Here is a 27,992-nt window from a genome sequence, read left to right on the forward strand (position 1 = left end):
AGTAAGCATTAGGATCGGATTGAAAAGGTGCATACAGAAAGTTTATTTTCAAGAGGCATGCCACAAACTGTCATTTTGAAAATGAAAATGATGCTTAAGTGCAGATTCTCCCCCATTATTATTGATATAAAGATTTAGAAACATTTATTCAAATCCAGTGCGCAACAACAATTGGTCAATGTACAGTATGGTCCAGAGGACTCCAGACAAAAATGTATAGATTAACAGCAATCAATTTGTAAGGGGAAACAAATATTGAGTTATCCACAGGCTGCTGCAGAAATCAACAATAGTGCCATTGAGAATATCTTCTTTTTTTTTACCCCAAACCCAGCAGTTGAGCTAATGTCCATTCCAACCCTGAGAACGTCTGAGTAACAGTAGCATTCATCCTGAGTGTCCACCAAAAAGGAGACCGGGTGCTCTCCAGGTCACAGACCCTCATCCTCCTCAAGTGCAATGTTCTCATCCTCTTCACCTCCATCTGCCAGAAGCTGCTTGTATTTTCTTTTGAAAAAGCCAAACTAGAAAATGAAAAGATAATATTCAGGTACACAGCTCTGGATAAACGAAATTCCAGGTGCACAGCTGTGTGCTGTGGAGATGCAGTAGTGTTGCTGTAGATGATGGAATGAGTGGGATTCATCCCGACACAATCTCATGCAATGCCTTTCCTATGGAAACCTATACAATCCTATCCTAACCTGACCTTTCCTATTAGGGATGCACAGAATGGGAAACTCTTGGCCAAAACCGAATACCGAATATAGGAAACAGTTGGCCGAAAAGCGAATACTGAATAGCTGAATATGATTAATATTATATCAATTGTGTTGTAGAGCTACATGATAATTGCATAAGACATGATTACATTTTGATCACATCATCACAACAAATAAAACAGTATTTTACGAAAGGTAACTTCGATTTTGGCTCTAAAATCAACAGTTTCCCGAATATAATTTTTTTGCCACTATCCGGCCGAATAGTTTCGGTGTCATCCCTATTTCCTATCATATCCCGTCCTGTCTTGTCTGTCCTATTAATAAAGTTATTATTGACTTGAATCACTTACTTATACATACATTATTTGCGGTGCCGGATTTACAGGAGTTGAGGCCCCTGGGCTAGAGTACCTTTTGAGGACAACCGGGCCCTTACGGCCACGCCAGTGTTTGTTTTAGCCGAAAAAGTCTGGGGGGAGTGGCAAAATCACCCTAATAAAACTAAATATACAAAAACTAAACACAAATGATCTCACTTGAATTGGATTGCAATAAATATATAAAATAAATCAGGCAAATCAGGCCCTGATTATTTGAAAGGGAAGTCTAGACTCAACATTCCGCTGTTTCTAGCATGTTGCTCATGCTAACAAGCACTGATTGGTCAACTCTTGACTGCAGCGACAAGTGAATGCTCTAAATATATATGTACAGTATACTCCTTAGCATATACAGACACTCACTCACCTTCCACAGTAGTCCAACAGACAGGGCTAGCAACAGCAGCCCTCCAATTACGCTGCCCACTATCACCCCAACCGGGACGTCTGCTGTTTCTCCAGGTTTATTGATCAGGAGCACCACCTGTGGGGCAAGGGAGTGGGGGGTCACACACACAGCGGCTTATGCTGTTCTTCTGCATGTCATTGAAGCCTCCCTGCAGTACTTTCCTACACAGTATGCCATTTCAAACCACTACTGTGTACATGGTTTGGTGAGGAAATTAAGGGAATAAACAGGACGTAAAATTGGCTGGAGGGTGCTTTCAGTTATCATCATCGCGACCGTAGCTCGCATTTACTATGAAAACCTGCATTTCCGTGTGTCGCGGTCATGCCTCCATATATGGGCACGCCTCGTGACATCACACCTCCATATATGGCCACGCCTCGTGACATCACGCCTCGTAACATCACACCTCCATATATGGTCACGCCTCGTGACATCACCCCTCCATATATGGAGCTGACCTGTTCTGACATTCCATACAGTATGTTGATCCTTCCCCACCCGTCCTTCCTCTTCGATGTCTCCCTTTTGACTGATACCTGTCCATTCAAACTCTAGACGGTCTCGCCCCAAAGTTATTAGTGCAGCTACGCCCGGCAGCCGGCGAAAACTAGAGTTCTCAACCGGCCCGAAACTTAAGGCCCGGTCGCCCGGCCCTACCTGGGCCCTCATCAAACCCTCTACACTCAAGACACTGCCCTCACTGCCATCCTTAGATCTCCATATATGGAGCGGACCTGTTCTGACCTCATCAAACCCTATACACTCAAGACACTCCCCACATGGCCAGTACAGAATTCATTCGATATGTTGATCTGACCCCCCCATGCCAAAGCACCAGCGCTCGCCCAGCAGTCTGCTGTCACCCAGGCGGATGCGTGTACGCTTATCAAATGGTAAATGGTGCATTTTATATAGTGCCTTTATCCAAGGCGCTTTACAGAGATTGTGCATTACATTCACCCATTCACACACACATTCATACACCGATGGCAGCGGAAACCATGCAAGGCACCAACTAGCACATCGGGAGCAATTAGGGGTTCAGTGTCTTGCTCAAGGACACTTCGACAGTAACTCTGGGGGAGCCCAGGTTCGAACTGGCAACCTTACGGTTGCACATCCAGGCACTCTACCCCTGAGCCACCGCCGCCCCTCAGGGCGTCTTACTGGTGATGTGATCATCGTTGGTATGGTGGATAAACATCTATCTCTATTGAAGACCGTTTTGATCATAAAGACCATCAACAATCTTATATAAATGATTATTTTTGCTTTTATAATTCCAGCTACTAAAACAAGATTCTTCTATATTCAGTACACCAATTGATATACTTAACTTTCTTATTCTCTTTCGCACATTTACTGCTATTCTTTATCATTTCTCGTTAGCCTATTTGTTTATTATTGCTGCTACAAAGTTGAGGGACAAAAGACTAAATATCTTATCTTGTGTAAAAATCTTGAATCTTGAGTAGACCACAGTTATCCGAGACTGATAGATAGATAGACTGATCCTCTTTTGAACTCGTTTGTTATGAGAAACACCCAACATTGTCATGAACAGAGATAGATTTACGGTAATATACTAGAAGTGTAGGAAATGGAAAATATCACACAGTATATTGTCATAATTATGTATTTTATTTCAACAGTAGAGCAAGTGACTGAAAATATGAACTTACCGGTAGCTTCTTAACGCTGATGATAAGTAAATCAGGCTGGGAGCTCTCAATTTCTGCAGTGGAAGCAAGCTTAATGTTCTGAAATGTAGCCTGTGAAAAATACATTATATATATTATATAGACATACATATATACACACACACACACACACACACACACACACGTATAGTGTCACACACAATATGCTGACAAAACTGAGAATCGTGATGAAAAATTGAGGCTTATTAATGAATATATTTACGGAAGTGAAGGTGCCGCTCCAGATCCTGGTTGTAACGTTGACAAAGTACTCACTCCTTTCTTGGAGGTCTTTGAGAATGCATTTTATGTATTTGCAGTTTGCATTTTTGCAGTCCTGTGAAATAAAGAAATAAGCATTAGAAATAATAGTGCAACTGTAATGTTATATGACATCTATTGTAGTTGGATAATTACATTATACATTCAAATCTGCATTGGAGAGTTTTCAAATGTTGTGTACAATGGCGGCCCCAGGTGGCAATGATGGCCAACTGCACCATGTACTGGTGATATGAGATCGCTGAAGCTCATTGTGGTAAATGTGCTGCATTTTAATGGGGGGCAATGAGCTAATATTATGTTTAGAAGATTCATTTAGATAGATGTGAAAGAAAAAACCTGCCGTTGACATTTTTATCATAATATGACAGCACTAGTAACTTCAGACATCATGTGGCACACACATGACATCTCTTGCTAGATTTGATAGTCGATTGCACTGGTTCCCAAACAGAGTACCGCAACTATGCTAAAAGTTATCAATTGTTTTTGTGCGCACTTATTTTCCAATACAAAGGCCAAATATATATATATATATATATATATATCAAAAAAGAGAAAAACCTTCCAAGGAAGGGACTGCACACTCCAGGGAACAGAGACGGACAACTTACTGCATCAACTTATTTATCAGCACGCCGTGAGCTTCGTCAGGTGCACCTGACGAAGCTCACGGCGAAACGAGTCCCTTCCTTGGAAGGTTTTTCTCTTTTTTGATGTCTATGCCTGCTAACTAGACTTGCACCTCCTACGGGCCTTTTTGGATGTGCAGGAGTTCCTTTTTTGTCTCATATATATATATATATATATATTGACTGAATGTGGTATTTTGAGTGACTGACCAGTACTGTAGTGCCTCTGAGACTCTCTTTAGAAAACGTAGCTGTGTGGGTTTTCACACCAATCTTCAGTGGGTTGATCAGGCTGGAAGCATCACAGCTTACGGAGCTGCCCTGCGTGATGTGAAGAGAGAGGTCATCACAGTTAATTTACTACATTACTACACTACTGTATTATGTTCAACATACAACTCAGGGAGGCAAAAATGATTTACGTTTAGTAGTAGTAAATTGTACTGCATGTACTGTATGCTCTGATATTAGTGGGACCACCAAATTAATGGCCAAATATCAATGTATTTGGCCGTGGACCCTCATGTGAAAATATTTTTTATTTTGCCAGGGACCCCTATGTTTCCATAATATTCCCAATTTTTCAAAGATTTTCAAGTTGAAAAAAAATACACAATGTACAAGCTTACAAACGTGTCTCATTGCGTTGCGTTGCGCTGTGAACTTCTAGAGTGGCTCTAGGGTTGTTAAACTGATTGTACTATTGACTCATTTAGCTGGGGACCCCCTGGAACCACTTCAAGGAACCCTAGAGGTTCCCATGCAGACATTGAGAACCACTGTCTTATATATAAAACTTTATATATTGATACACGTGTGGGCCTGCTATCAGACAAGCTGCGTATCAACCAAGACACTCATGAGGTTAAACAAAATGTGAAACTCTCTGCAATTTAGTGTACCGTAAATTAATACTGAATACTCACCGCTTGTTGGTCAAACTGGGCAACATAGAGCAGTGGGTTACCAGCTTTGGTTGCCATAGGTAGAGCTATGGTCAGATACAGCAGGCTGGCAGGGAATTTACCTGTTGAAATCTGTACACATATTTCACAGACCATTTCAATAACCCATCTCAACATTTTTATGAAAAGGACAGGGTGTTATAGGGACACATTCCTTTACTGTACCTTTAAAGAGAACTTAAACTCTGGACCAATATCGTCTAGGGTTTTCACCATTGTTATCACTTTGTTGGTTTCCTCTGACACGTAGAAATTTATATTTGAATGCCTGACAGTACAAACAAACACACATTACAAATCAATGCTGCGATGGATATGTTATCAATCAACAGCTGGAATGCAATAGTTATGTTGCTTGACAAAATACTAGACAATATCTATGTAGTAAGAATGCGCTGAATCAGAGGATTGGATCACCTGGACATTACAATCTCTGCATCGTATCGGACAGGGACTGATACGTCCACTTTGTTGTCTGCCGGTCTGTCCTCTTTACCGTCGCTATAAATGAAATAACAGAAGCACAATGTTTCATACTGTATATTGTTTGAAAGGGAAAAAAGGTGTATTTATTTAAAGGACAAATGTGTGTACCTTTTGGCCTCAAAGTTCACGTGCGCTTGGTTTTGCAATTGGGCAAGATTAAAGTCAAAATGTATCCAAAATTTGACCTACCGATAAGGAGGAAAACATGTAAAACATTTCTGTATGACTTGCAAATGTATACTTCATGGAATAACCACAATCGGTTATCAGAACAACAAAGTACAGCATGTCACCAAAACCACAAAATAATGTATTGCATGTGGTTGATATGTACTCCACCTCCTGGTCTCTTCTTAAAGCTGGGTAGCCCACTTGACAAACAACAACGCGTGTCTGCTTTGTAGAGGTGCATTTCACCACTGTACCATCGCTCTGTGAACAGTTCAAGACATGGTTCCAGTCACTCATTCTGACCACTTTGTTTACACTCCATTGAAACTCGAAAATTGTGTTATTCACACCATGGCGTGTGAATAATGTACTACATGACTCTACAAATGTGGATATTGTAAAAACCTATTTACGCTTTATACTAGAGCACAACTGACGAGTATGACTATTAGTACCAGTAGGGGCGCTGTTGTGCCAAACAGAGAGAGAGAGAGAGAGAGAGAGAGGAGTTGCACCACTCAGTTCACACAGGTGTGATTTTTTTATTACAATTGAAGCAGTGGATAGAGAGGCCTAGTAATCAGAAGGTCACCAGGTCAAGACACTTTGTATGTGTCAGGGCCTTGAGTGTATGTGCTAATGAATTCTGGTGGTTTAAAAGTAATTCATTTCTGATCAATTTTCTTTTTTAACAGTGGCCTTGTCAACATCAACATCTTTTTCTCGTAGTCTTAATGTTTTCAACTCACAGGAGAGATGATGGAGGCATAGAAGAGGTTGCTGGAATACGTGGCCAAGACTTGGGTGTTGTAAGCGCTCTCTTTTTTGTTCTTGACAGCAACCTCAAATGAAAGGCCCTGGTTGTTGAATCTGACCAGGAGGGGGGATGAGCTGAAAAACAAGAGTCCTGATGATTTACACTCAGATTCATGGTTAGGGTTATACAACTGTATCTATGGCAAGAACAAAGGCAACTCCCTCATTTGAATGATTCCCCATTTATATTGGAATGAATTGATAAAGACAACACTTGTCATGTCCACCACACTGGGGTGTCGCTGCACTAGCTAGTTTATTTTATTACAGGTCGCAAGTAAATATCCCTCTGTTTCCTATTTCTTTTTTTTATTATAATTATTTCAAAAGATTAACAAAGAAACAAAAACTGTATTTTTTTTAAAGAAATTCATATATTAAAAAAGAAAATTTAAGAAGTAGTGAAAATGTTGAGTTTTATAGATCGTCTATTTTCACTAGTTTTGGGCCCTGGAGAGACATCAAATTCCACTTTTGGGTCTCAAGCTAAAAGGGAACCTCTGCTCTACTACAGGTCAGCAAGGGTGCCTATTCAGCATTCTGAGGAACTGGGACGGACAGTGGGTTCCTTTCCTCCACATGCATTACGTCCTCCCAGTGAAATTCCTCACTGTCAGGTGAAAAGAAGAGTCTGGCAACTCCATGCATATCAGAGCCTGAGGAGACATTGAGTTGTCTACTCTACACCCTCCCACAGACCAACAGTAAGGGTCGGTTGTGACTATAGTGAGTAGTGACAGGGATCTATATACAAAGGGGGAATTGGCAATGATTACAATTTGGAAAACAGAAAACGAAAAGAAAACAAAAACAAGTTTTATAGCACGTTTTTGTTTAAGTCATAATCTTTCACATAGCAACCAAAGCAACACATAAACCAGTTGTGAACTAAAAACCATAAATAGGGGTCGCAGCAGGCCTTGTGAAATTTAGTTTTTCCCCCACATCTCTTCAACCGCTTCCCTTCACTGAGTAAATATCACCCCAAACTTTTCTTTTCATCCGACCCACCCATTTTATGAGCTTGATTGCTGTATAAAATGCAGTGTTTCATTATGCCATGAAGCCATTTACAATTAAGACAGACTTATAAAGTGGATTAAAATAGAAAATGTTGTAATAGTTATAAGGGTTCGTATGACACTTATTGGAGAGATCAACCACAATGGAAAATTTGCCTTAAACGTCACAGAACTTTCCTTTGCATTGTGTTAAAATATGACATAAATATTAAATATTAATAGATTGTATAGAAATGCATACTAGTGACCATTTAATCGCACAGACCTTTCTGAGAATACATTTCTGCTCTTTACACCTGCACTCGGGTGGTGCAACCCCTATAGACCCCACCATGGAGTCAAGGGGTTTGAATCTGCGGTGCATGCGGCTTGGACAAGCGTCTATATAAGAACACAATTGGCCCGTGTTCAGAAGAGGAAAGCCAAGTGGAGAGGGTTATCTTTGTCGCTTCGCAAATTCCTACGGGCTGGGGAAGCGCCTCTCAGTGGGGTTTTTTAAAGGCTCATGGACCTTCCCTCTGAACATGCACACAGAGTGGTATAGAGTAGACTCTTTAAAGGCTCATGGACCTTCCCTCTGAACATGCACACAGAGTGGTATAGAGTAGACTCTCTTTCTTGCCAACTGCCATGAGACTATAGAGCGCCACAGTCCCGCCCCCTTTCATGACGACGCCAGGCCCAGGAAATAGTTTCCAATGCATTTTCCCCATAGACATTTCAAAACGTATTTATTTAAAGACCTTATAAGCGTCGTACAAAGCCAACTCTTGTCGTACAAATAATTACAAAGAATAAAAACAAACAAAAAATGTTTTTCTTCTTCTTTCTAATTATTTGTTCAGCCCCGAAAAATTGTGTTTGTTGTCATGATTTGTCACGACAAGAGTTGGCTTTGTCCGCGCCGTAAACATCTTTAAATGAATACTTTCTGAAAAGTCTATGCGGAAAATGAACAGGGATTTATTTTCCGGGTCTCTCGAGGGGGCGGGACTGCGACGCTCTATATAACAACACATAAGAACTGTTCTCCCTCAATGCTTATGTTTGCCCTGGTCTTGATGTGATTACGTCCACCTTATGTGTCTGATGTGTTTCTGTCTGCCTGCGTCTGGTTGATAATAAAGTACATCTCATCTCTCATTAAAACCGTGAAAGCATCTTTGTCATGTTGTACTTTGGCTATTCAAAAATAGCAGACATACAAGCTCATAGTGCGCTGTAGCTTGTAGAGGCCCCCGCCCCACAATAACAAAATTGTCCTTGCTGAAAATAGCTGATCTATAAGGCATCATGTTTTGACGTGTTGCAATCTTGTCTGGCTTTTGGCTATTTTCTGAATAGGCTATATAGGCTTCAAGTGGTTAATATAGCTCACTCACCTGGAGACCTTTGGTACATTCTTCGCATTCAGCACTAGATCACTCACACACACCTCATCAGAACCACAGTCTTTAGAAAAGGGTACCTGGAAGAGTTATGGAAAGGCTTATTCCATTTTGACATGTTCACATTGTATTTTTATATATCCCTAATATTAATTCAGTTATTGTTCTCCAATTATTATTATTTATTTACTCCAGTTACTCCACTGGGAGCACTGCAGAACTCTTTTCGAAACATGCCAAAGAAAACATCCATGATTGACCATTCAATTTTATTAATTTTATTCTCCCTTTTATGTCACGATACGGTCGCAAAACATACTTTTGAATGTCTGATCATCTTGGTGGTAATTGAATAAACTCAGTATGCTGATTCAGTTTTTCTATTTTAATTAGTCGATGCCATATGGTTCCATGCAGGTCTAAATAAAATAAGACATGGGGCAGCGGTGGCCGAACGGATTGCGGAGCGGTCTTGATATCGGAAGGTCGCTAGTTCGTATCCCCGGACCGGCACGTTAAAATGACCACTTGGACAAGGCATTGAACCCCTACCATGAAATGTTCTATGAGCAGGGCCTGGCTGTAAACAAGTTCATGAGATTAGTCCAGTTACCCTGGGTAAACATAGTACCTTTCCTTTACATGCTACATCACACTTACGAAGAATTCCCATGCACTGGGAGAGAACACATCCAGGACAGGGTTTGCGTTTGGATTCTGTAGGGCGACGTCTACCCTCAAACTGAGAGAGTTGACAAAGTCTGGAGCCTCCTGTTGAAAATATAACAGATGGGCATGAAGAGTAAAGGTCATTACACACTGGCGAATTGGCGACGCGATTTATTCGTGTGAATAATTCGCATTAAAAAACAACAACAATTGAAGTCAATGCAAGCTTCCACATCAGTGGCGAATGCGCGAATATGCGAAAATGCGACCGTTTTCGCTCTTTATTTGTTCGCTCTGGTGTCGAAATAAAATAAATTCGCCGGGCGAATATTTCGCATTTTCAGATCGCTTAATCGCATCGCGTCGCCAATTCGCCAGTGTGTAATGACCTTAAGAGTTAATTTCATGTGATTTACAGCCTGTAAAAGGGTAAGTGGCATATACCAAACATGTACAGGACCTTTGTATAACACTACTGTACTGTATGTGTCCTCCACATTATCAAAATCACACCCGTGTGTCTAACTCATGTTGATATGTAATGTTGATGTAAAACAAACGGTGCCAACACAAACATTACATATCTTTAAATCTCTATTGTTAATGTCATTTAATGGTTGCGTTAGGGACAAGATGACATACATTTTCCCTTCATTGTCAATGGTGTTTTTAAAACAAACATTGAACTAAAAACAAACATTAAACCTGCATATAGGAGGGGCTAGCGTAGTAGCGCCCCTCAAAAATGTCAAAAGAAAATATAAAAATCACACCCGTGTGAAGTGAGGGGTGCTCTTATCATCGTACATCATCATGACGTAAAATAGACACTATGCCTATTTGCTCAGACACTATGACGTAGAATTCTCCATTCATTGTCAATGGGAATTTGTTTAAGACGAAGTTTGTGGACTGTAACCAAAAGCTAGATATAGGAGCCCCTCAAAAAGAAAAAAGACAAAGAAAATAATCCACAGATCCTGTACCTGAACAAAGACTTGGTAGTCTTGACACAAAGGCATGGATGATATTTGTATGTTTCCAGATAGGAGACGATCATTGTTTGTACTGAATGACCCGCGCGACGTCACACGGGAAGACTGCAAGTCAGCATCCAGAGTCAAGTTATAAGATAGATCTGAAAGAAGGGAGAGATGGATTCTGTCACAGCTTACCTAACATTGAAAACAACGCGTTTAGGACTTGAGTAATTGACACAAAGCCAACACATTTATAGTAAATAAGAAGGTTTACCAATAGGTCCAACTGGGTTCTTGGGCTTGAATGTGGCACTGAAACAGATGTTGGCGCTGAAACAGAAAAGCTTCCGTCCGTTTATCATGCAATTCTTAGTAAGAATGCTGATTTTACTAGGTGTGAATGAGGCTTTGGCAGTGATGACAGCTAGACCGCGGGACCTGAAAACACAAACAACATAATTATAGCTTATGAAGATGGATCTCTCTTAATAATTGTCTCCACCAGGCCGATGTAAAAGGGTGAAATGGACCCGTGGCTTCTGATTGGTCTGTGGTGTGGGTTGGGAAGAAACCCACCAGTTTGACGTCATATCAATGTGCTCCGGACCGCTACTGCCGATCTTTACACATTTTAGACAGTACTCCTACAGATTTTGTCCTAAAATCACGCAAATCTGTACACAATATCTCTATAGTCATTAAACCAAATGGGTCTTTGTTTTTTTCATATTCCATCCTGATTGGCTAAGATTGCCTTCCAAAGTTCACAGGAGTGCTCTGTTTTGAACAAAATGCCTCAAATTATGAACACAGCATGCGACTTCCGTGACATTTTGCACACGCATTCCCACTAGGCCAAGAAAGAAATGTCACTTGAAAAATGTATAACTGCACCGTGTCTGCATAAAAGTTTGAATGCACGCATTGCACGCTCCCTAGAGGCCAAGGCCACCAGGGGGCAGACTTATGTTAAACTGATTTTTTTTTTGTGCTTCAGATTTTATCCAACTATCACGAATATCGATACACATAACCTTGTCATGTGATCAAGACGGATCTGTCTGGGCGCTCGCTAGCCGAGTAGTCCAGGCGCATGCCACAGTATTTAAATCCGACGTCATTTTGTAGTGCTACGTTACGTCCGGGTCCAAGTGGCACCAGCTCCCGTCCGCATCTCATTGTAAATAGAATATCTAAACATACTAAAAATATATGATGTGGAGACGATAAAGACTATTATCATCATTATTATTGAAGGTGGCAACATTTGCTCGGTAAAATATTTCGGGGGCATATTTAGAATGTGTGCAGGCTGGAGTATGTTGAATCTAGTTTGCATTAATGAGGATTTAGTTGACACAATTAAAAAAATGTGCCTGTCACTGCCAGATTTGGGAGAGCAGCGCAGCTTTGTTGTTGCGAGGAAAGCGGTAAAATGAGACTTTCGTGGTTGTTTTCGTCTCAGATTTAGTCCGACGGAGCGTCACAGTATAACTCTATGGGGACACAAAAGCGACACAAAGGTAGGACCCGGAAGTATCTCAGGAGGGGGCGCTCACGTCACAGCTAAAATACTGAATAGGCTATGGCCTGACAGCGTGTCGCGTGTTCGAGTCCCGTTCGTGATGACATTTGCTGCGTGTCTCTCCCCTTCTCTCTCTCCCGCTTTCCCATCTGTCTTCACTTGAAACTATCAATAAAAGGCAGAAAAGCCAAAAACAAAAGGCGGATCTGTCTGATTTAGCATATTCTATCGTGGTAGGCTAAGATTGACATCAAACGTTTGCAGGTGTTGTGTGCACTGTACATGTTTTTGGTTCCATTCATCTCAGAATGCATGGATACTCACCACAGCTGGACCACTTTACCATGCGCACCAACCGAGACATCAGGGATGGTGTCATCATTCAGATCTCCATAGGTATCAAGCGATCTCCCAAAGTACTGAATATTTGGGTCCAATTTAGAGCCAAGGATCCTCTGGAAAAGAGCAAAGGATTATGACCACGGTTAATTTCCTATAGACATAAGATTTATTAGTTATTGAAGATATTTCAGTTGTTTGTAATTTCATTATTCAATATGAATTAGTGATGTAGTGGTTTATATTGTTTAAATGTTAGTCTTTGTAAATCCCCTTTTATGTTAAGTTCAGTTCAGTTTGTTTAAGTTGACCTCCTTTGTTTTGGGCCCAAAATGTATTATTTGTTAAAAAAAATTGTTTTACTTCATGTGGCAGCCAAGTCTATGGACTTTAATGTTTATTAGGGTAGTAAATTACATCGCAAGTCTCGTAAGACGGCATCGGGGTGATATAAATACTGCCCTCGCTGCGCCCCTCACTTCACATGAGTGTGAATTTCTTTTGTCGCATTCAACAACAACAACACAGGCGACGTTTGTATTCTCGCACCTGTGAAAACTTTTTCTTTAGCATCTTCTTCTCCCCGTTGTAGATGTAAATGACACCCCTCTCGCTGTCCTCTAGGGGCGCTCCAACGACCACATCACTGTAGCCATCGAGGTCCAGGTCAGACACGGCGGAGATGGCCATCCCAAAGCGGGCGTTCTCGGCCGGGGACGGACCACTGAGGGAACCCTGCTCGTTCAGTATGCCCTTTGGAATTCAGAGAGACGTGTGAACGGTGAAGACCAACCACTGTGGCCACTGCTGAATGACCGTGGCTGAGTGGGAAGTGAGAGGCCATCTGGAAATGGGAAAGGTAGCTGCTTCGACATGTCGAATTAGTCGAAGTGTCGATGAGCAAGACACTTAACCCTTAACAGCCCCCCTCCCCCAGGCTCCCACCCCCCCATGCGCTCATCCAAGCCATCTGGGCATGCAGCCGTCAGCTGGTTGAAGATGCAATTTGACCACAAAGTATGACGTCCTTAATTTCAACATCATGAAGGGTGAGTACTTTGCTCACGAAAGCCGTATGTGGAGATATGCAGTGACTCTGTGACATGGGCCTTGTGTTTACCTTGGTGACAGAGAAGAGGTAGACCTTGCCCTGCTCTTTCTTCAGCACACTCATGGACATGGGTGCCCCTACCAGCAGGAGGTCTGACACCCCGTCTCTGTCCACGTCCAGGGCGCACAAGACACTGCCGAAGTAGGACCCGATCTAGAACAAGAAAAGATTGGACACTCTTCGATATCATTAAAATTATCGATGCTGCGATATATGAAGGGCTTTACTTTCAAACTTTTTTGTAATAAAACCGTGTTAACTCTTCAAATCATGGTCTGAATGAATGTTTGTATCAGCAGTTGGTATCTGATAATGGAGATTGTAACAAAATTCCTGATCTATTAAATTAATCTAACGTACGCTATATATTCATCTAATGTGGGTGGTTCTCTCATCTATTCAACGAGATAATCATGTAAAAGCAGCAGTTCTAGTCAACAGATGTTGACTGTTAACACAGATCGCCCCGGGACGAAGTTCACCGTCCTTTCAATTAAGCGCCCAGAACGGAAGTTTTATCAAAAAGACGGAGGTTATTGATATCAAAGCCGATCGCATCGCACCACAGCCTGGGAGAGCCTGTTGCGCAACACTCGATGTTGCGTAACAGTGGGACGTCATCGAAAATGTCCCCCCTGTTTTGCCGACGAGACCGAAAATCTTAAAACGTTAATAACTCTTGATCTAAATCATCCCGTCCAATTCTAAGAAAAGATCATGTCTTAGACCAGTGGTTCCCAAAGTGGGGTCCGGGGACCCCCAGGGGTACTTGAAGGAGTTCCAGGGGGTCCCCAGCTAAATGATAGTTTGGAACCAACTGGACTCTTATGGGTCCATTTGTACACTCTCAGAGTTAAATTAGCATTGATTTTACAATATAAATTGGGGGTCCCAGAGATAGAAATGCCATTAAATGGGGGTCTGTAGACTAATGCATGTCAAACTGGGGGTCCTTGAAATTAAACAGGTTGAGAATCACCGCTAGAGCTGTCAAAATCTTCTCTTATGGAGAGTCCCTGCCATATCTTTTTCAAATGGGGGTCCGCAGGTTCATTAGTATCAATTTGGGGGTACTTGAAAAAGTTTGGGAACCACTGTCTTTGACGGCCCACAGCGATTTAATCATACCTCCCGTTGTTGTCGATCGGCTCTAGCGTGATTTGGCTACATGTAGCTGCTACAGCCACATCCAGGATAACATCCGGTCCGTTGGTAAAAGTGCTCCGCTAATATAAATTGCCGGGCCGCTAGGATTTCATGGATTAAATAACCCCGGGCAATCAGAGTGTTTTAACTGTTTGAGTTTGTTAAGGATTTCTTTTGGCAGCTTTATTTGACCCATTTTGGGCGGGAAGTACCCTGTTTCAAGCATTCTGTTACACTTTAGCTATTGAAAAATAGCAGATCTACAAGCTCATAGCGCGCCACCGAGTGGTGCGTTATGAATTTGTAGGTCTGCTATTTTTTTTTAATCGTAAAAACGCGGCACAAATCTTTGAATAGGTGTCATATATTCTTTCAGAGCGACGTCAGGCCTAAATGGGTTGAGAAAGCTCATTCATACCTGTTTCCCTCTCGCTGAATCTATGACGGTTGCTTTCTTCTGTGAATTGACAGTATAGATGATCACTTGCCCAGAGTGGTTGGAGCGAGGGGCACCAGCCACAAAATACTCTGTGGATCCCTCACTCAGAGTGGTCACAGAGTAACCTGGGAATTCCACAAAAAAACAGCCATTAGCATTGGTTTATTGTAACATAAATTCAAACTTTGGACAAACTACAGAAAGAACTGTCAGTTTTATTTTTTTTGTAAAAAAGATAATACATCTTTTTTTTATTGTTTAAATTGTCGAATGGTAGACTTTGTTTTCAAAATTATCTCACTGAAATGTCCAGAGAGACTATGATGGACTATCACGGTTTGCTTTAGTGATAAAGCAAACCGTAATAGAAACACATTATAACAATTGCAAAGAACATTTTAAATTTTTCAAATGCCATATACTGTAATATACATGCTTGCACCAACACCCATCAAACATATTAGCTAAGAGTGAAATATTCCTCCAATTAAAATAAAGAATAAAGCCAGTGATGGGGTGAATTACTTTGTAACACAGGGGTATACAGACAAAACCAACTACAGAGGGAGCCATTCAGTGTTAGTATACTACAGAGGGAGCCATTCAGTTTTAGTATACTACAGAGGGAGCCATTCAGTTTTAATATACTACAGAGGGAGCCATTCAGTTTAATATACTACAGAGGGAGCCATTCCGTTTTAGTATACTACAGAGGGAGCCATTCAGTTTTAATATACTACAGAGGGAGCCATTCAGTTTTAATATACTACAGAGGGAGCCATTCAGTTTAATATACTACAGAGGGAGCCATTCAGTTTAATATACTACAGAGGGAGCCATTCAGTTTAATATACTACAGAGGGAGCCATTCAGTTTTATATACTACAGAGGGAGCCATTCAGTTTAATATACTACAGAGGGAGCCATTCAGTTTAATATACTACAGAGGGAGCCATTCAGTTTTAGTATACTATACAGAGGGAGCCATTCAGTTTTAGTATACTATACAGAGGGAGCCATTCAGTTTTAGATACTACAGAGGGAGCCATTCAGTTTAATATACTACAGAGGGAGCCATTCAGTTTTAGTATACTACAGAGGGAGCCATTCAGTTTTAGTATACTACAGAGGGAGCCATTCAGTTTTAGTATACTACAGAGGGAGCCATTCAGTTTTAATATACTACAGAGGGAGCCATTCAGTTTTAATATACTACAGAGGGAGCCATTCAGTTTTAATATACTACAGAGGGAGCCATTCAGTTTTAGTATACTATACAGAGGGAGCCATTCAGTTTTAGTATACTATACAGAGGGAGCCATTCAGTTTTATATACTACAGAGGGAGCCATTCAGTTTTAATATACTATACAGAGGGAGCCATTCAGTTTAATATAATACAGAGGGAGCCATTCAGTTTTATATACTACAGAGGGAGCCATTCAGTTTTATATACTACAGAGGGAGCCATTCAGTATTAATATACTACAGAGGGAGCCATTCAGTTTAATATACTACAGAGGGAGCCATTCAGTTTAATATACTACAGAGGGAGCCATTATTAATATACTACAGAGGGAGCCATTATTAATATACTACAGAGGGAGCCATTATTAATATACTACAGAGGGAGCCATTCAGTTTAATATACTACAGAGGGAGCCATTCAGTTTAGTATACTACAGAGGGAGCCATTCAGTTTAATATACTACAGAGGGAGCCATTCAGTTTAATATACTACAGAGGGAGCCATTCAGTTTAATATACTACAGAGGGAGCCATTCAGTTTAATATACTACAGAGGGAGCCATTCAGTTTAATATACTACAGAGGGAGCCATTCAGTTTTATATACTACAGAGGGAGCCATTCAGTTTTAGTATACTACAGAGGGAGCCATTCAGTTTAATATACTACAGAGGGAGCCATTCAGTTTTATATACTACAGAGGGAGCCATTCAGTTTTATATACTACAGAGGGAGCCATTCAGTTTTATATACTACAGAGGGAGCCATTCAGTATTAATATACTACAGAGGGAGCCATTCAGTATTAATATACTACAGAGGGAGCCATTCAGTTTAATATACTACAGAGGGAGCCATTATTAATATACTACAGAGGGAGCCATTCAGTTTAATATACTACAGAGGGAGCCATTCAGTTTAATATACTACAGAGGGAGCCATTCAGTTTAATATACTACAGAGGGAGCCATTCAGTTTAATATACTACAGAGGGAGCCATTCAGTTTAATATACTACAGAGGGAGCCATTCTGTTTAATATACTACAGAGGGAGCCATTCAGTTTAGTATACTACAGAGGGAGCCATTCAGTTTAGTATACTACAGAGGGAGCCATTCAGTTTAATATACTACAGAGGGAGCCATTCAGTTTAATATACTACAGAGGGAGCCATTCAGTTTAATATACTACAGAGGGAGCCATTCAGTTTAGTATACTACAGAGGGAGCCATTCAGTTTAATATACTACAGAGGGAGCCATTCAGTTTAGTATACTACAGAGGGAGCCATTCAGTTTAATATACTACAGAGGGAGCCATTCAGTTTAGTATACTACAGAGGGAGCCATTCAGTTTAATATACTACAGAGGGAGCCATTCAGAAAATGCTAGAGGGTGGCAAAAGATAAAAGTGACTTTTTTCTGAGATAAAAAGTTGACCACTTCAAATAAACTAGCACTCACAATTGTGAACTTTTTTATTTATTTTTATGTATGCCTATGTTGAAAGTCTATAGAATGTGTACATTTTGTGCTCTCTTGTCTTTAACTTTGTCTTTTACGGTTCTGATTATTTCTTGAACTTTTCTTTTTTCACCATGTACTGGGCAGTGATAGTACATTAATGCCCGATACAGTAAGCTTCAGTGGAGAACATTTCACTGTATATATAATCTATCTAGTAGCATTTTGATGATCGGAATTTTGTAATGTTTATTAACACTGTATGATGGTCGGCCCCTGCCCACGCAGTGGTTTGTGGTAGGCTATTCCATGCTGGTATGCACTATGCAGACATACTTATATAATAGTATTTGAGGCAAATTGTTGAAAAAGGTACTATTCTAAGCCTACAGTACATTGTTCTGTTTTTCTATCTACCAGACTCTGTATGAAGGAGAGAGACTACTCAACTAATCCTTAGACGAATCATCAAATAAAGTTGGAGGAGTTTGTTTTCCCCGCTCATGGGCGTGGCATTCGTTGTACGGCGTATTATGCAGGCCTCTGATTCTGAGATTCTGTGCTGCTGGGCCAGTGGGCCTTTTAATACCAAGAGCTAACAAAACCACATACTGTAGGGAGGTTTGTTCAAATAACATTCTCAAACGTTGAGAAAGAAAGAATACCAATCGTTACCCAGTAATGAGCTGTGGTTTCTGTCTTGCAGGGTTCCCTCGAAGGCAGAGAACGGGAGAATGTCTGCTTTGGATCCGGTGTGGTCATGGTGGACGACTGTGCCGCTCCAGGCATACGCTCCCACTGCCCCCAGCATCATCACATTCTACCAGAACACAAGGAAAAGGTCACCCAACTGTCAGGAACACCTCAGTATTTGGACCCGTATGCAGAAATCCAGGCAACAAAGACTTGCACTCAAGCATTTGTAACTTAGAAAACCCTCCCAGGGCATACATAACATACAGTCCCACTCTTGGGAAACACAGTGTTATAATAGAGCAACCTAACCAATAACACAGAGTCCCTAATATACCTCCATGCTCATTAACAAAAGTCTCTTCAGCTTAGAAGCGCAGGTGGACACAGTCTCACAATCAGCCAGGGGAAGGCAACAGAGGGGCAAAGGTAGGGACGGCGGTCCAGGCGTGGTACGTCCTATAGGACAGGACGTGACACCAACAGACAAGTTCCTTACTCAACCCATTTTGGACTGAGGTCGATAAAAGAAAAGGCAGGGTTTTTCTGAAAAATGTTTTTTTAGAAAAAACATTTTTTCAGAAAAACCCTGTCAGTGGTGCTCAACCTTTTTCATGTCAAGGACCCCCAGAATTATCTCTATTGGGCCACACGGACCCCCATCTCAAAATATGTAGTTCCAAGGGAAGCCAATATTTTAGTTAAAAATGTTCGCTCTGAAATATATATTCAAAGATTTGTGCCACATTTTCACGACTTTAAAAAAATAGCAGACCTACAAGCTCGTAGCGCGCCACTCGGTGGCGCGCTATGAGCTTGTAGATCTGCTATTTTTCAATAGCTAAATTATAACATAATGTTTAAAACACCAAAAGGGGTTCCCGCCCAAAATGGGTTAAGTCAGGGCCACAACAATCTACGGTATACAGGTGCATGATATTTGGGGCTGTATTCAAAGTGGTTGCTCCAATTCATGGTGTTCCTACAATAGTTGCATAAAAACAAACAGCTGGATGGAAGATGAGAGGTAGTGTATGATATCAAGTGAAATTATTCATAACTTTACATCTGGGGAAAACCAAATCCATTCTCTTTGGATCAAATAGTATCTCAGCAAGGCAGATGGCTTCTTGGTTTGAGTGGGTGACAATATTATTATCACACAAAAAGATGAAATTACCTACTGTACCTACTGTAAGTTCCATCCTGAAGGCAAATCTTTCCGGTGATAAAATGGCCACCAACGTAATCAAAAAAGTCTACCAAAGAACAAGATTCCTATACAGGATCTCCTCAACAAAAACACCTTGAAGACCTTAACAGGAGCCCTCGTACCAGGTTTCTTCGACTATGCATGCACCTCTTGGTACCACAGCACCTCAAAGGCCATTGAAAAACAAGGCTGACTTCCCAAAACAAACCGGCAGGTTGGAATGGCTTTGGGTTGGCGACAGAGTACAGCATCTTGCAAATGGGTCTAGTCCACAAGATTCGCTACACCACCAAGAAACCTATGTAACTGTCTAAATACTTCCTTAATGTCAACGAAGTTCACACCCACAACACCAGAGGGAGTTCAACAAACCATTAAAGATGGTTAAAGATGGCATGCACACAGCCTTGGCTTGGCATCATGTTGATCTATGTGGAACTGGTGCTATGACCCAAACCATGATCCCTAAAGCGAAGACAGGCATAACTGTTCCATGTGTAAATCCCTGTAAAACGTGAAGTAGAATACAAGGCCTTGTACTGACCTGTTTACTGGAGTAATGTGCACTGAATCCGACCTGGGACATCTCCATTTGAAAGTTTTCACCCCCTTTCCCAGTGCCTTGTGGGGAAAATAGTACAATGTCAGAAGGAACTCAAACTAGAAGGAGAGAGGAAGGAAGATTAAATATCTCAGCCAATAGGAGACAAAATGGGGGGGAAATGTAATAATTAATATATAGAGTGGAATAGAAAGGCTTTTTGAAATAATTATGTGTACAATACCCTCTATGTTGAAGATGCGGTTTCCCAAAGCTCCAGCAATTGTGGAGAGCGCAGCCTCCTCTGACACATTGAAGAAGAACTTTTGTGAGGGTATGCTGGCGATGGACTTGATTTCCGCAATCAGACTGTCGGTGTCAATGTTGTTTCTAATATAGTAACCCAGGACCTAAAAACGAACCCACAAGAAAAGACAATAGTTGATCTATTCAAATATTCAAATCTCCATAATATCTCACTTGCTTAAATTATTTTGGTAACCTATTGCCAGTGGATTTATAGAAGGTTTTATTGGTCTTTCATCATCATACAGCCACTCTTAGGACACTTTAAATGTTGTTATGCACAATATGCAGGTGTTGTTCCTGAAAGCCTAAGGATCCTAATGTATATTGACCGACAAGTGACCATTAGAGCCTGTGCTGCTACTTACACTGTAAATGGGGGTGGGGGGTGGGGGGTGGGGGGGGGGGGTTGACATTTTGGCCTGGGGGTTGTCCTGGGGGTTGATGGCAGTAGTTTCCAAATGGTTGACAGTTATGTACCCCCTGAGACACTCTCTACATCCTACAAAGTACCCCCAGCACCACGGACAGCTCACTATGTTTATTCTTTACTATTATATTGTGTGTGTGTGTGTGTGTGTGTGTGTGTGTGTGTGTGTGTGTGTGTGTGTGTGTGACTTCCATCACAATAAATTAATCATTGTCTGCAGCGAATATAATGAAAAGGGGAATATAATATGTTGCTGATTCAAGGTTACAATCGTGGCTTATAATTTTGCATGGCAGCACCCCTCACTCAACATGCTCAATATGGCCACAGAGGCCATATTGTTTTCCCTTGTATGGTTGGGGAGAGGAATGCTTTTAAAACTGCAGGCACGTCAACAGTGTGGGTTTGAGGCTCACGAGCTGCCGGGACCTATCATGGCAATCCATCCAGATCAGGAACAAAGTCGGATGGACTGACCCACCGACCAACCGACAGACTAACATTATAACCAGTCAGTGTAGTAAATACTTACAGCAATTCCGAAACGGGTAATTCCTAGTTTTTCACATTCTTCAATGACCTTGTCCCTGATGTCACTGTCATGGGATTCCCCATCAGTGACAACGACCATCACCTTGGCAGCGCCAGTACGACCGCCCATAGATGAATCGAAGCCCCACTGACTGAGAGAAAATGCAATATTAAAGTTAATATTATATTTCTGCTATCCATAATTTCACTTTATCACCAAAAACATTATGTTAAAAACACAAACAATAAATCTAACTTTGATGTTTTGCAGTAAATATAATTCTGGTGTCATACTCAAACCCAGACAGCTTCAGGGTTTCTCATATTATTATAATCTAATAATGGACCCATACTACTTCCAAATAAGTACAGTGACTTATTCTTTCTTATTCTTTTTTTTATCCCACGATTTTGTAACCCATTTTTCACCCCTGTGTCAATTATCTAATGTGATCCTGGGCTCTACACACCCTCCACCAACCTGGGGAGAGCAACGGACTTGAACTCATGCTTCCTTCATGCCTGAGTGTCCAAGTTGCTCCTTTACACCTGACAGGGGGGAGTTTCCCTGGTTGGACGTAGCGCGTGGAAGGAACACATTATTCCAACCAGTTCCTTTCCCCTCCATCAGGCTGGCCAGGGGGAGGTAGTTTAGAGACCAGGATTACTGCATGTTTTTTTGTGAGGGTACCTACCTAAGTCACCTACAGTGACTTATTCAATATCATTAATAATCATTAATGCTTAAATATCTACTACAATACCAACCTGGCATACTGGATTGCATGGAAGGTATTAGTTAATTGTCCATGCATCTGTGTTAATCTGGAGGCTGCGGCGACCACTTCATCTTTGGTTTTGTATTGACTGAGGCTGAATTCAATCTTTGGATCAACTGCATATTGAATGACGCTGACCTGGATATAATAAATGTCATGATAAATATCACAAACAGTTAAATGACTCAAAAATAAGTTTACCCAGTTTACTCAGCCAGTCAGTCAGTCAGTCAGTCAGAAAGTCCGTCCGTCCGTCCGTCCGTCCGTCCGTCCGTCCATTCATTTATCCATCCTTCCATTTATTTATTCATGAACTTTCTATTAGAGATACAGTAGTTGAAGATCCTGGCACATACTTGGGTGCTTTGTGGCCCAATGTCCAGTGCCGGTATTAGTTTCATGAGGAATGCGTTCATGGGAGACCAAGGATAAATGCTGTTGGACCCATCCAACACAATCACTATGTCCATAGGACCTCCACAACCTTGAAACAAAATGTGAGTAACATACACATTATTATTATTATTATGACAATTGTTACAAAACACATTCGAGGTCTATCTCTACTACTCAAATGTGTTTCCATCAGACCCTGCACCAAAATAATGTCATTGTGTAAAGAGACAGTTTCTGTGGGTGAAATCAGTACCCCCAATTGACTATTTATATTGCCACCTTATTTACAATCTGGGAACCCAGTGGCAAAAAAAAGGAAAAACAGTGCCCTCCGCTGTTTGTTTCCTTTGCAGCTCAGAATCTGTTCTTGAGAGATTACCTGATTAATAGCTCCATTAACCCATTTTGGGGCGGAAACCACTTTTGGTGTTTTAAACATTATGTTATAATTTAGCTATTGAAAAATAGCAGATCTATAAGCTCATAGCGCGCCACCGAGTGGCGCGCTACGAGCTTGTAGGTCTGCTATTTTTGAAAAATCGTGAAAATGCGGCACAACTCTTCTGAAAATGGAACATTATTCTTTCAGAAGGCTTTTTTTTAATTTCGACATCGGGCCTAAATGGGTTAAGTCAATATCCTAGTTTTTTGAGCAGAATCAGCATGCTGATAAGCTGACATGCAGGTATGACGGAGAGAGGATATTCTTACTCTGGACAGCGGGGGAGAAAGCAGGTTGAGGTCTGAAGAGGGGGTCGATTCCTGCACACACCCCTGGGTAGTAGTCCTGGGTGCCACACTGTTGTGCCCAAAGAGGACCACACACCTGGAAAGAGAACCACACTGTAAAATCCAGACTCAAGAGTGCTAGTGTTCATTTAACTCTAAAGGCCTGTACACACCGGAATAATACCATCTGGAAATACGTCATTTAAAAAAAAAGAAAATTGCATTGATGAGCTATATGTACACAAACAGCAGTTTATGTGAATTTGTTTCACAAAATAAACGCTTCCAGTGTGTACGGGTCTTAAGAGTGTACAGATTGGCCCAGGCCGTAGCGTAACGGTCTGGGCACCGGACTGGTGATCCAGTCGCGGTGTGCCGCGGGTTCGACTCCCGGACCCGACACGGCCTTTACCGCATGTCATCCCCCCATCTCTCTCCCGTTTCCTGTCAGCCTACTTTCTATCCCTTAAAAAATCAATAAAGGCGTAAGCCGCAAAAAAAAAAAAAAAGAAAAAAAAAGAGTGTACAGATTAAACCTAATGGTCCATTTGGTTCCATTTGTACACTTGGATAATCTTGTAACACTGAGGATTTTATTGTGCAAATCTTACTATTATGAACATGACGTTACAGTGTTTTTCACTCACTCACTCACTCACTCACTCATAGCACTCAGTACACTAGACTTACCATTAAACCGTTAATTGTGGGCATCCGGGTGAGAGTCAAACCCAGACTCATGTTAATGTTGATGTTTCTCACATCTGGGATACTAATAGAGTCTGTAAGGACAATGACAATGCTGTTGAATGTGGTTGCTCCATTGCAATGAACTGTGTTTGTTAAAGGTCTGCACCAATGCAACTAGTCGCAACTCCTTGCAACAAAACAGTTTTAACTTAAGCCCAGTACACACCAATGCAACTCCTTGCAAGTTCCATTGGGGATAATGGTTGCAATTTACAAGTAGTTGCAAGTTGCATTGCATGTTATACATGCAACATTATTAAACTAGTAAGAAGGAGTGCGTCTTTCTGACAGATGAGTAAAGAAATCCAAACTAAGTATGAGGTCTATAAAAACCAATCGTGAAAAAACAAGGATAGCAAGTGACATAATAGGCGAGCAGGTGGAATAATAATAGAAATTTGAAAATAACCCACGAGGACAATTCCCCAAATCATATCTATAGACACCATGAATAGCAGATTAAATACCACATGGAAATCTGGAAAGATATTGTATATATTCGTTGTGGTATGTGGTCTGCTATTCATGGTGTGTGCATATACAGGTTGTTTCCTTCCACAGTCTTGTTTGTTCCACATTTTTAGTTTAGTCACCCCGCAAGCCCGTAAAGCGTTTTTAACTTAAAAAAAAAAAACTAGTATCTGTTGTTCTGTTTCACATAAAACATAAAACCGTAAATTAAGCTGCTACAGTAGGTGTAACATTCATGGCTATCACACAATTTAGAAGGAAGGAAGTAATTAACTTTTAAGTCCTAAATTGTCCGTATTTTTGTTCAGCACCCGTAGAATCTTTTGAGATGTGCGTGCTTCACTTTTGGATTCTGTATCTATCACACAATGTCATTCCTTGTTTCGTGTCATTGTCAGTTCACCTTAAGAGAGTAATGTAAAACAACTTCAATGAATCAAAATATAAACAAAGCTAGTATACACAATACAAATCCTCAGTGTTAATTTGAGTCTACAAATGGAACCACATGGAGGATACCATCTCAGATTTAAATTAACCCACAAAATCACTCAGGATTTTTACAGTGTATAGCGGGGTGACAGTGTTTCAACATTTGGGAACATTTGAAGTTATCCGTTTCTACGAATTCCTCCACTAATGTTTGAAGGAGAGGGTCAGAGGTGACTTACCCTGAAGATTGAGTTTGTCACAGCTGGTGACTGGTCCTAAGACAGGACACTTATAAACATCCCCTTTTCTGTTTTGACGGAAACCACTCCAAGGGGCACCGACCAACAGCCTGTAGAAAGTACAAGCATATTATACATTAGCTCTATGGGTACATCCAGTCAATTGCATCCAGTAAGATGCTTGTTAACCACATGAACCCTAGCATCCCTATTCTGGGCATGTCATAGTAGGCGAACATTCCGTGATTATTGGCGAGCATTCTGTGAAAATTTGGAGAAAGATAGTAGATGAGCTATTTTCCGCAAAAGGATTTGGTGCAGAGGGGAAAAGGACGGGACCTAGTACAGTATAGAGACCCCTGTCAATTAATTTGCGTTGCAAATAATTGGTGAATAAGGAATAGTTATTCATCAGGCGTTGCCTGCATGTATTGTCTTAACATTTTTCAAGGTTATTTGTGGCGAAGCGTTCAAAGATTTAGCAAACCACAGGCAGAAAGGGGGTGGGGAGGGGGACAACAGTAATGGCCATAACCTACCACAGTATCTAATCTTAGAACAGCAGGAAGACCAAATACAACCACCACAGTTGTAATATGTTGTGTCAGTTATATCATATTAACATACAGATTTGTCAAAATAAAAAATATATTCATAAAAAAAGTGTGTGTGGGGGGGGGGGGGGGGGCTTTGCGCTATACATAAAATATCTTGAGTCAATTTGTTTCGACACTGTAATAAAATTGAATTGCATTGAGCTAGTATGATTAACAGGCCATTTTGACCACTGTACTTGCTACTGACATGCAAGCACTATGAAAGGACGTTCCCACTGAATGCATAAATCATGGCTTCTTTCATCAAACTGTGATTTGGCGGATGATCATACCATTTGCCCTGATGATTTGTCACTTGTTGGACAGTGTAGCCGAACTCTTCACCTGGTGGTCCTGTGAAGATCTTGGCATCGGCAGTGCCCACGTTGAAAGACTGAGAGTAGCAGATCCTGTCAACTGGAGAGAATTTACTGCATAAGCGCAGACACTTGTAGTTCTCTATTCATTGTTAATCAATCAAAAAGTTGCCAGGACTAAATAAATATTATTATGTTATTAATTCATTTTGTTAAAATCCAATAAAAATATAGTTCTCCACAAGAGAGCAACGATGCACCTCGACTTCCCCTTTGAGTCAATGGGATTTTTTTTCTGAATCATCTTACAGACGGCCACATCAGTCTGAGTCAACATGGAGAGAGGACAACATACCAAATTATCCTCACATAAAATAGGCCTATAAGCCCTCTATCAAGTCCTATAGTTTGCATGAAGAGCTGTCTTTTGAGGTTGTGTGTCTCTAGCATGGTCTCTAGACACGATCTAAAAGTCACAAAGACAGCAATGATGAACAGTTTCAGGGCATGGAATTTAGCCCTCTTATCTGTGTTGTATCCACAAGTCCATGCATGTCAAAGCTCAGCTGCAAATTAACTGTGCTCTGCAGTCAGAGGAATGTGTTGTGGATGGTTACTTGACCAAGAAGACCTTGGCATTGGCACCACTTCCTGTCCTGTTATGCCATTACCTGGCAGTATCATCAGGGTGTGGCATAATAAATGGTAGGGTTTTGTCTCTGAAACTGTGCAATGAAATGCATAATACCCTCAGACAGATAGGCCTACTACTGTTTCTTATTGCAAGCCTCTCTACATGTACTGTAACAAATCTTGCGATTTGTGGCCATACTGTAACATGCAGTAAGATAGCCTAAATAAATGGTAGTTAATTCAATTAGGCTAAAATCAAATGAATTAGACTAGTGTCTGAGTTGTGAAATGTTTAAGACAAATTGAGAGCATAAGAACTGTAGCCTACATTGCTAGTACATTTCTAGCAATGTAAAAATACATAGGCTATTTCTTTATAGATATTTCCATCTTTCCACTTCATTAGGTAAAAAGGTAAACCTACCTGGGGAGATAGTTTTCGTATATGCACATGTCAAAATCGATCAAATGTAGTTATGTAGGCTGTAGGGCCTATAAATCATAATCTTGATCCAAGGCTAAGGCGATACGATCGAGGTGCAACGAGAAATTGCCATTTAAAGAATTAGCAGGCTATGACAATAACGTAAACGGCACGAGCAAAACTATAGCCTCCCTAAGCCAACAATGAACATATTGTGTGTCGGCGTCAGCGTAACTGAAACACATAGATTTTGGAACATTATCTTGAAGTCTCAAGTTGAGAGAACATGACAACATCAATTAAAATAGTCCGTTCATGGAGCATGGGCTACTCGATCGGGGAAAACTTTGAAAAATTGCGCATGCTGTAGTAGACAGTAACATTCTTTGTTCGAAGATGAATACTTACGTATGAAGAAAAAGATAACGAACATATTCCCCACGACGTGTTCCATTCTTGCGTTATTCCATGTGTGCGTGATTGATTGATAAAAGTCGCTGCACTTGTTCCAAGCGCCCCACTCCAGGTTGTGTAGCCTACTGTGTGACAGTGTTGAGTGACCGTAGCCTACCGTTCACATCAGACTGGTGGGTGGGTGGGAGTTACAGCGTCCCGG

The 27,992-nt window shown here is 41.1% G+C and overlaps 1 protein-coding gene across 1 annotated transcript; it reads right to left on the bottom strand.

Annotated features, from left to right (window-relative positions):
- Window positions 1–127: 127 nt before the first annotated feature.
- On the bottom strand, window positions 128–27,952 carry itga2.2 (integrin, alpha 2 (CD49B, alpha 2 subunit of VLA-2 receptor), tandem duplicate 2). Its single transcript, XM_083783766.1, has 30 exons — window positions 27,785–27,952; window positions 26,296–26,419; window positions 25,407–25,516; window positions 24,205–24,296; window positions 23,497–23,611; window positions 22,746–22,873; window positions 22,379–22,527; window positions 21,612–21,762; window positions 20,588–20,753; window positions 20,347–20,423; window positions 18,572–18,716; window positions 15,168–15,313; window positions 13,613–13,756; window positions 13,042–13,245; window positions 12,478–12,608; window positions 10,903–11,066; window positions 10,635–10,786; window positions 9,640–9,750; window positions 8,974–9,059; window positions 6,503–6,644; window positions 5,922–6,014; window positions 5,691–5,767; window positions 5,514–5,597; window positions 5,262–5,364; window positions 5,058–5,168; window positions 4,342–4,452; window positions 3,441–3,554; window positions 3,200–3,289; window positions 1,473–1,589; window positions 128–524 (listed from the first exon to the last, which is right to left on the bottom strand). The coding sequence occupies exons 1-30, from the start codon at window positions 27,828–27,830 to the stop codon at window positions 432–434; spliced, it is 3,576 nt and encodes a 1,191-aa protein (XP_083639892.1). The 5' UTR covers window positions 27,831–27,952; the 3' UTR covers window positions 128–431.
- Between the last annotated feature and the right edge of the window lie 40 nt (window positions 27,953–27,992).

The sequence above is a fragment of the Protomyctophum parallelum genome, assembly GCF_964188405.1.
Source record: "Protomyctophum parallelum genome assembly, chromosome: 15".
Lineage (NCBI taxonomy): Eukaryota > Metazoa > Chordata > Actinopteri > Myctophiformes > Myctophidae > Protomyctophum > Protomyctophum parallelum.

Bases quoted from the DNA above. Each gene is read 5' to 3' on its own strand.
- itga2.2 (XM_083783766.1), bottom strand. From the start codon at position 27,830: ATGGAACACGTCGTGGGGAATATGTTCGTTATCTTTTTCTTCATAC. The intron at 22,874-23,496 runs GTAAGAATATCC...TTTTGTTTCAAG, and splicing joins TTTCTCCCCCGCTGTCCAGA to GTTGTGGAGGTCCTATGGAC. The intron at 3,290-3,440 runs GTAAATATATTC...TATTTTTCACAG, and splicing joins GGAGCGGCACCTTCACTTCC to GCTACATTTCAGAACATTAA.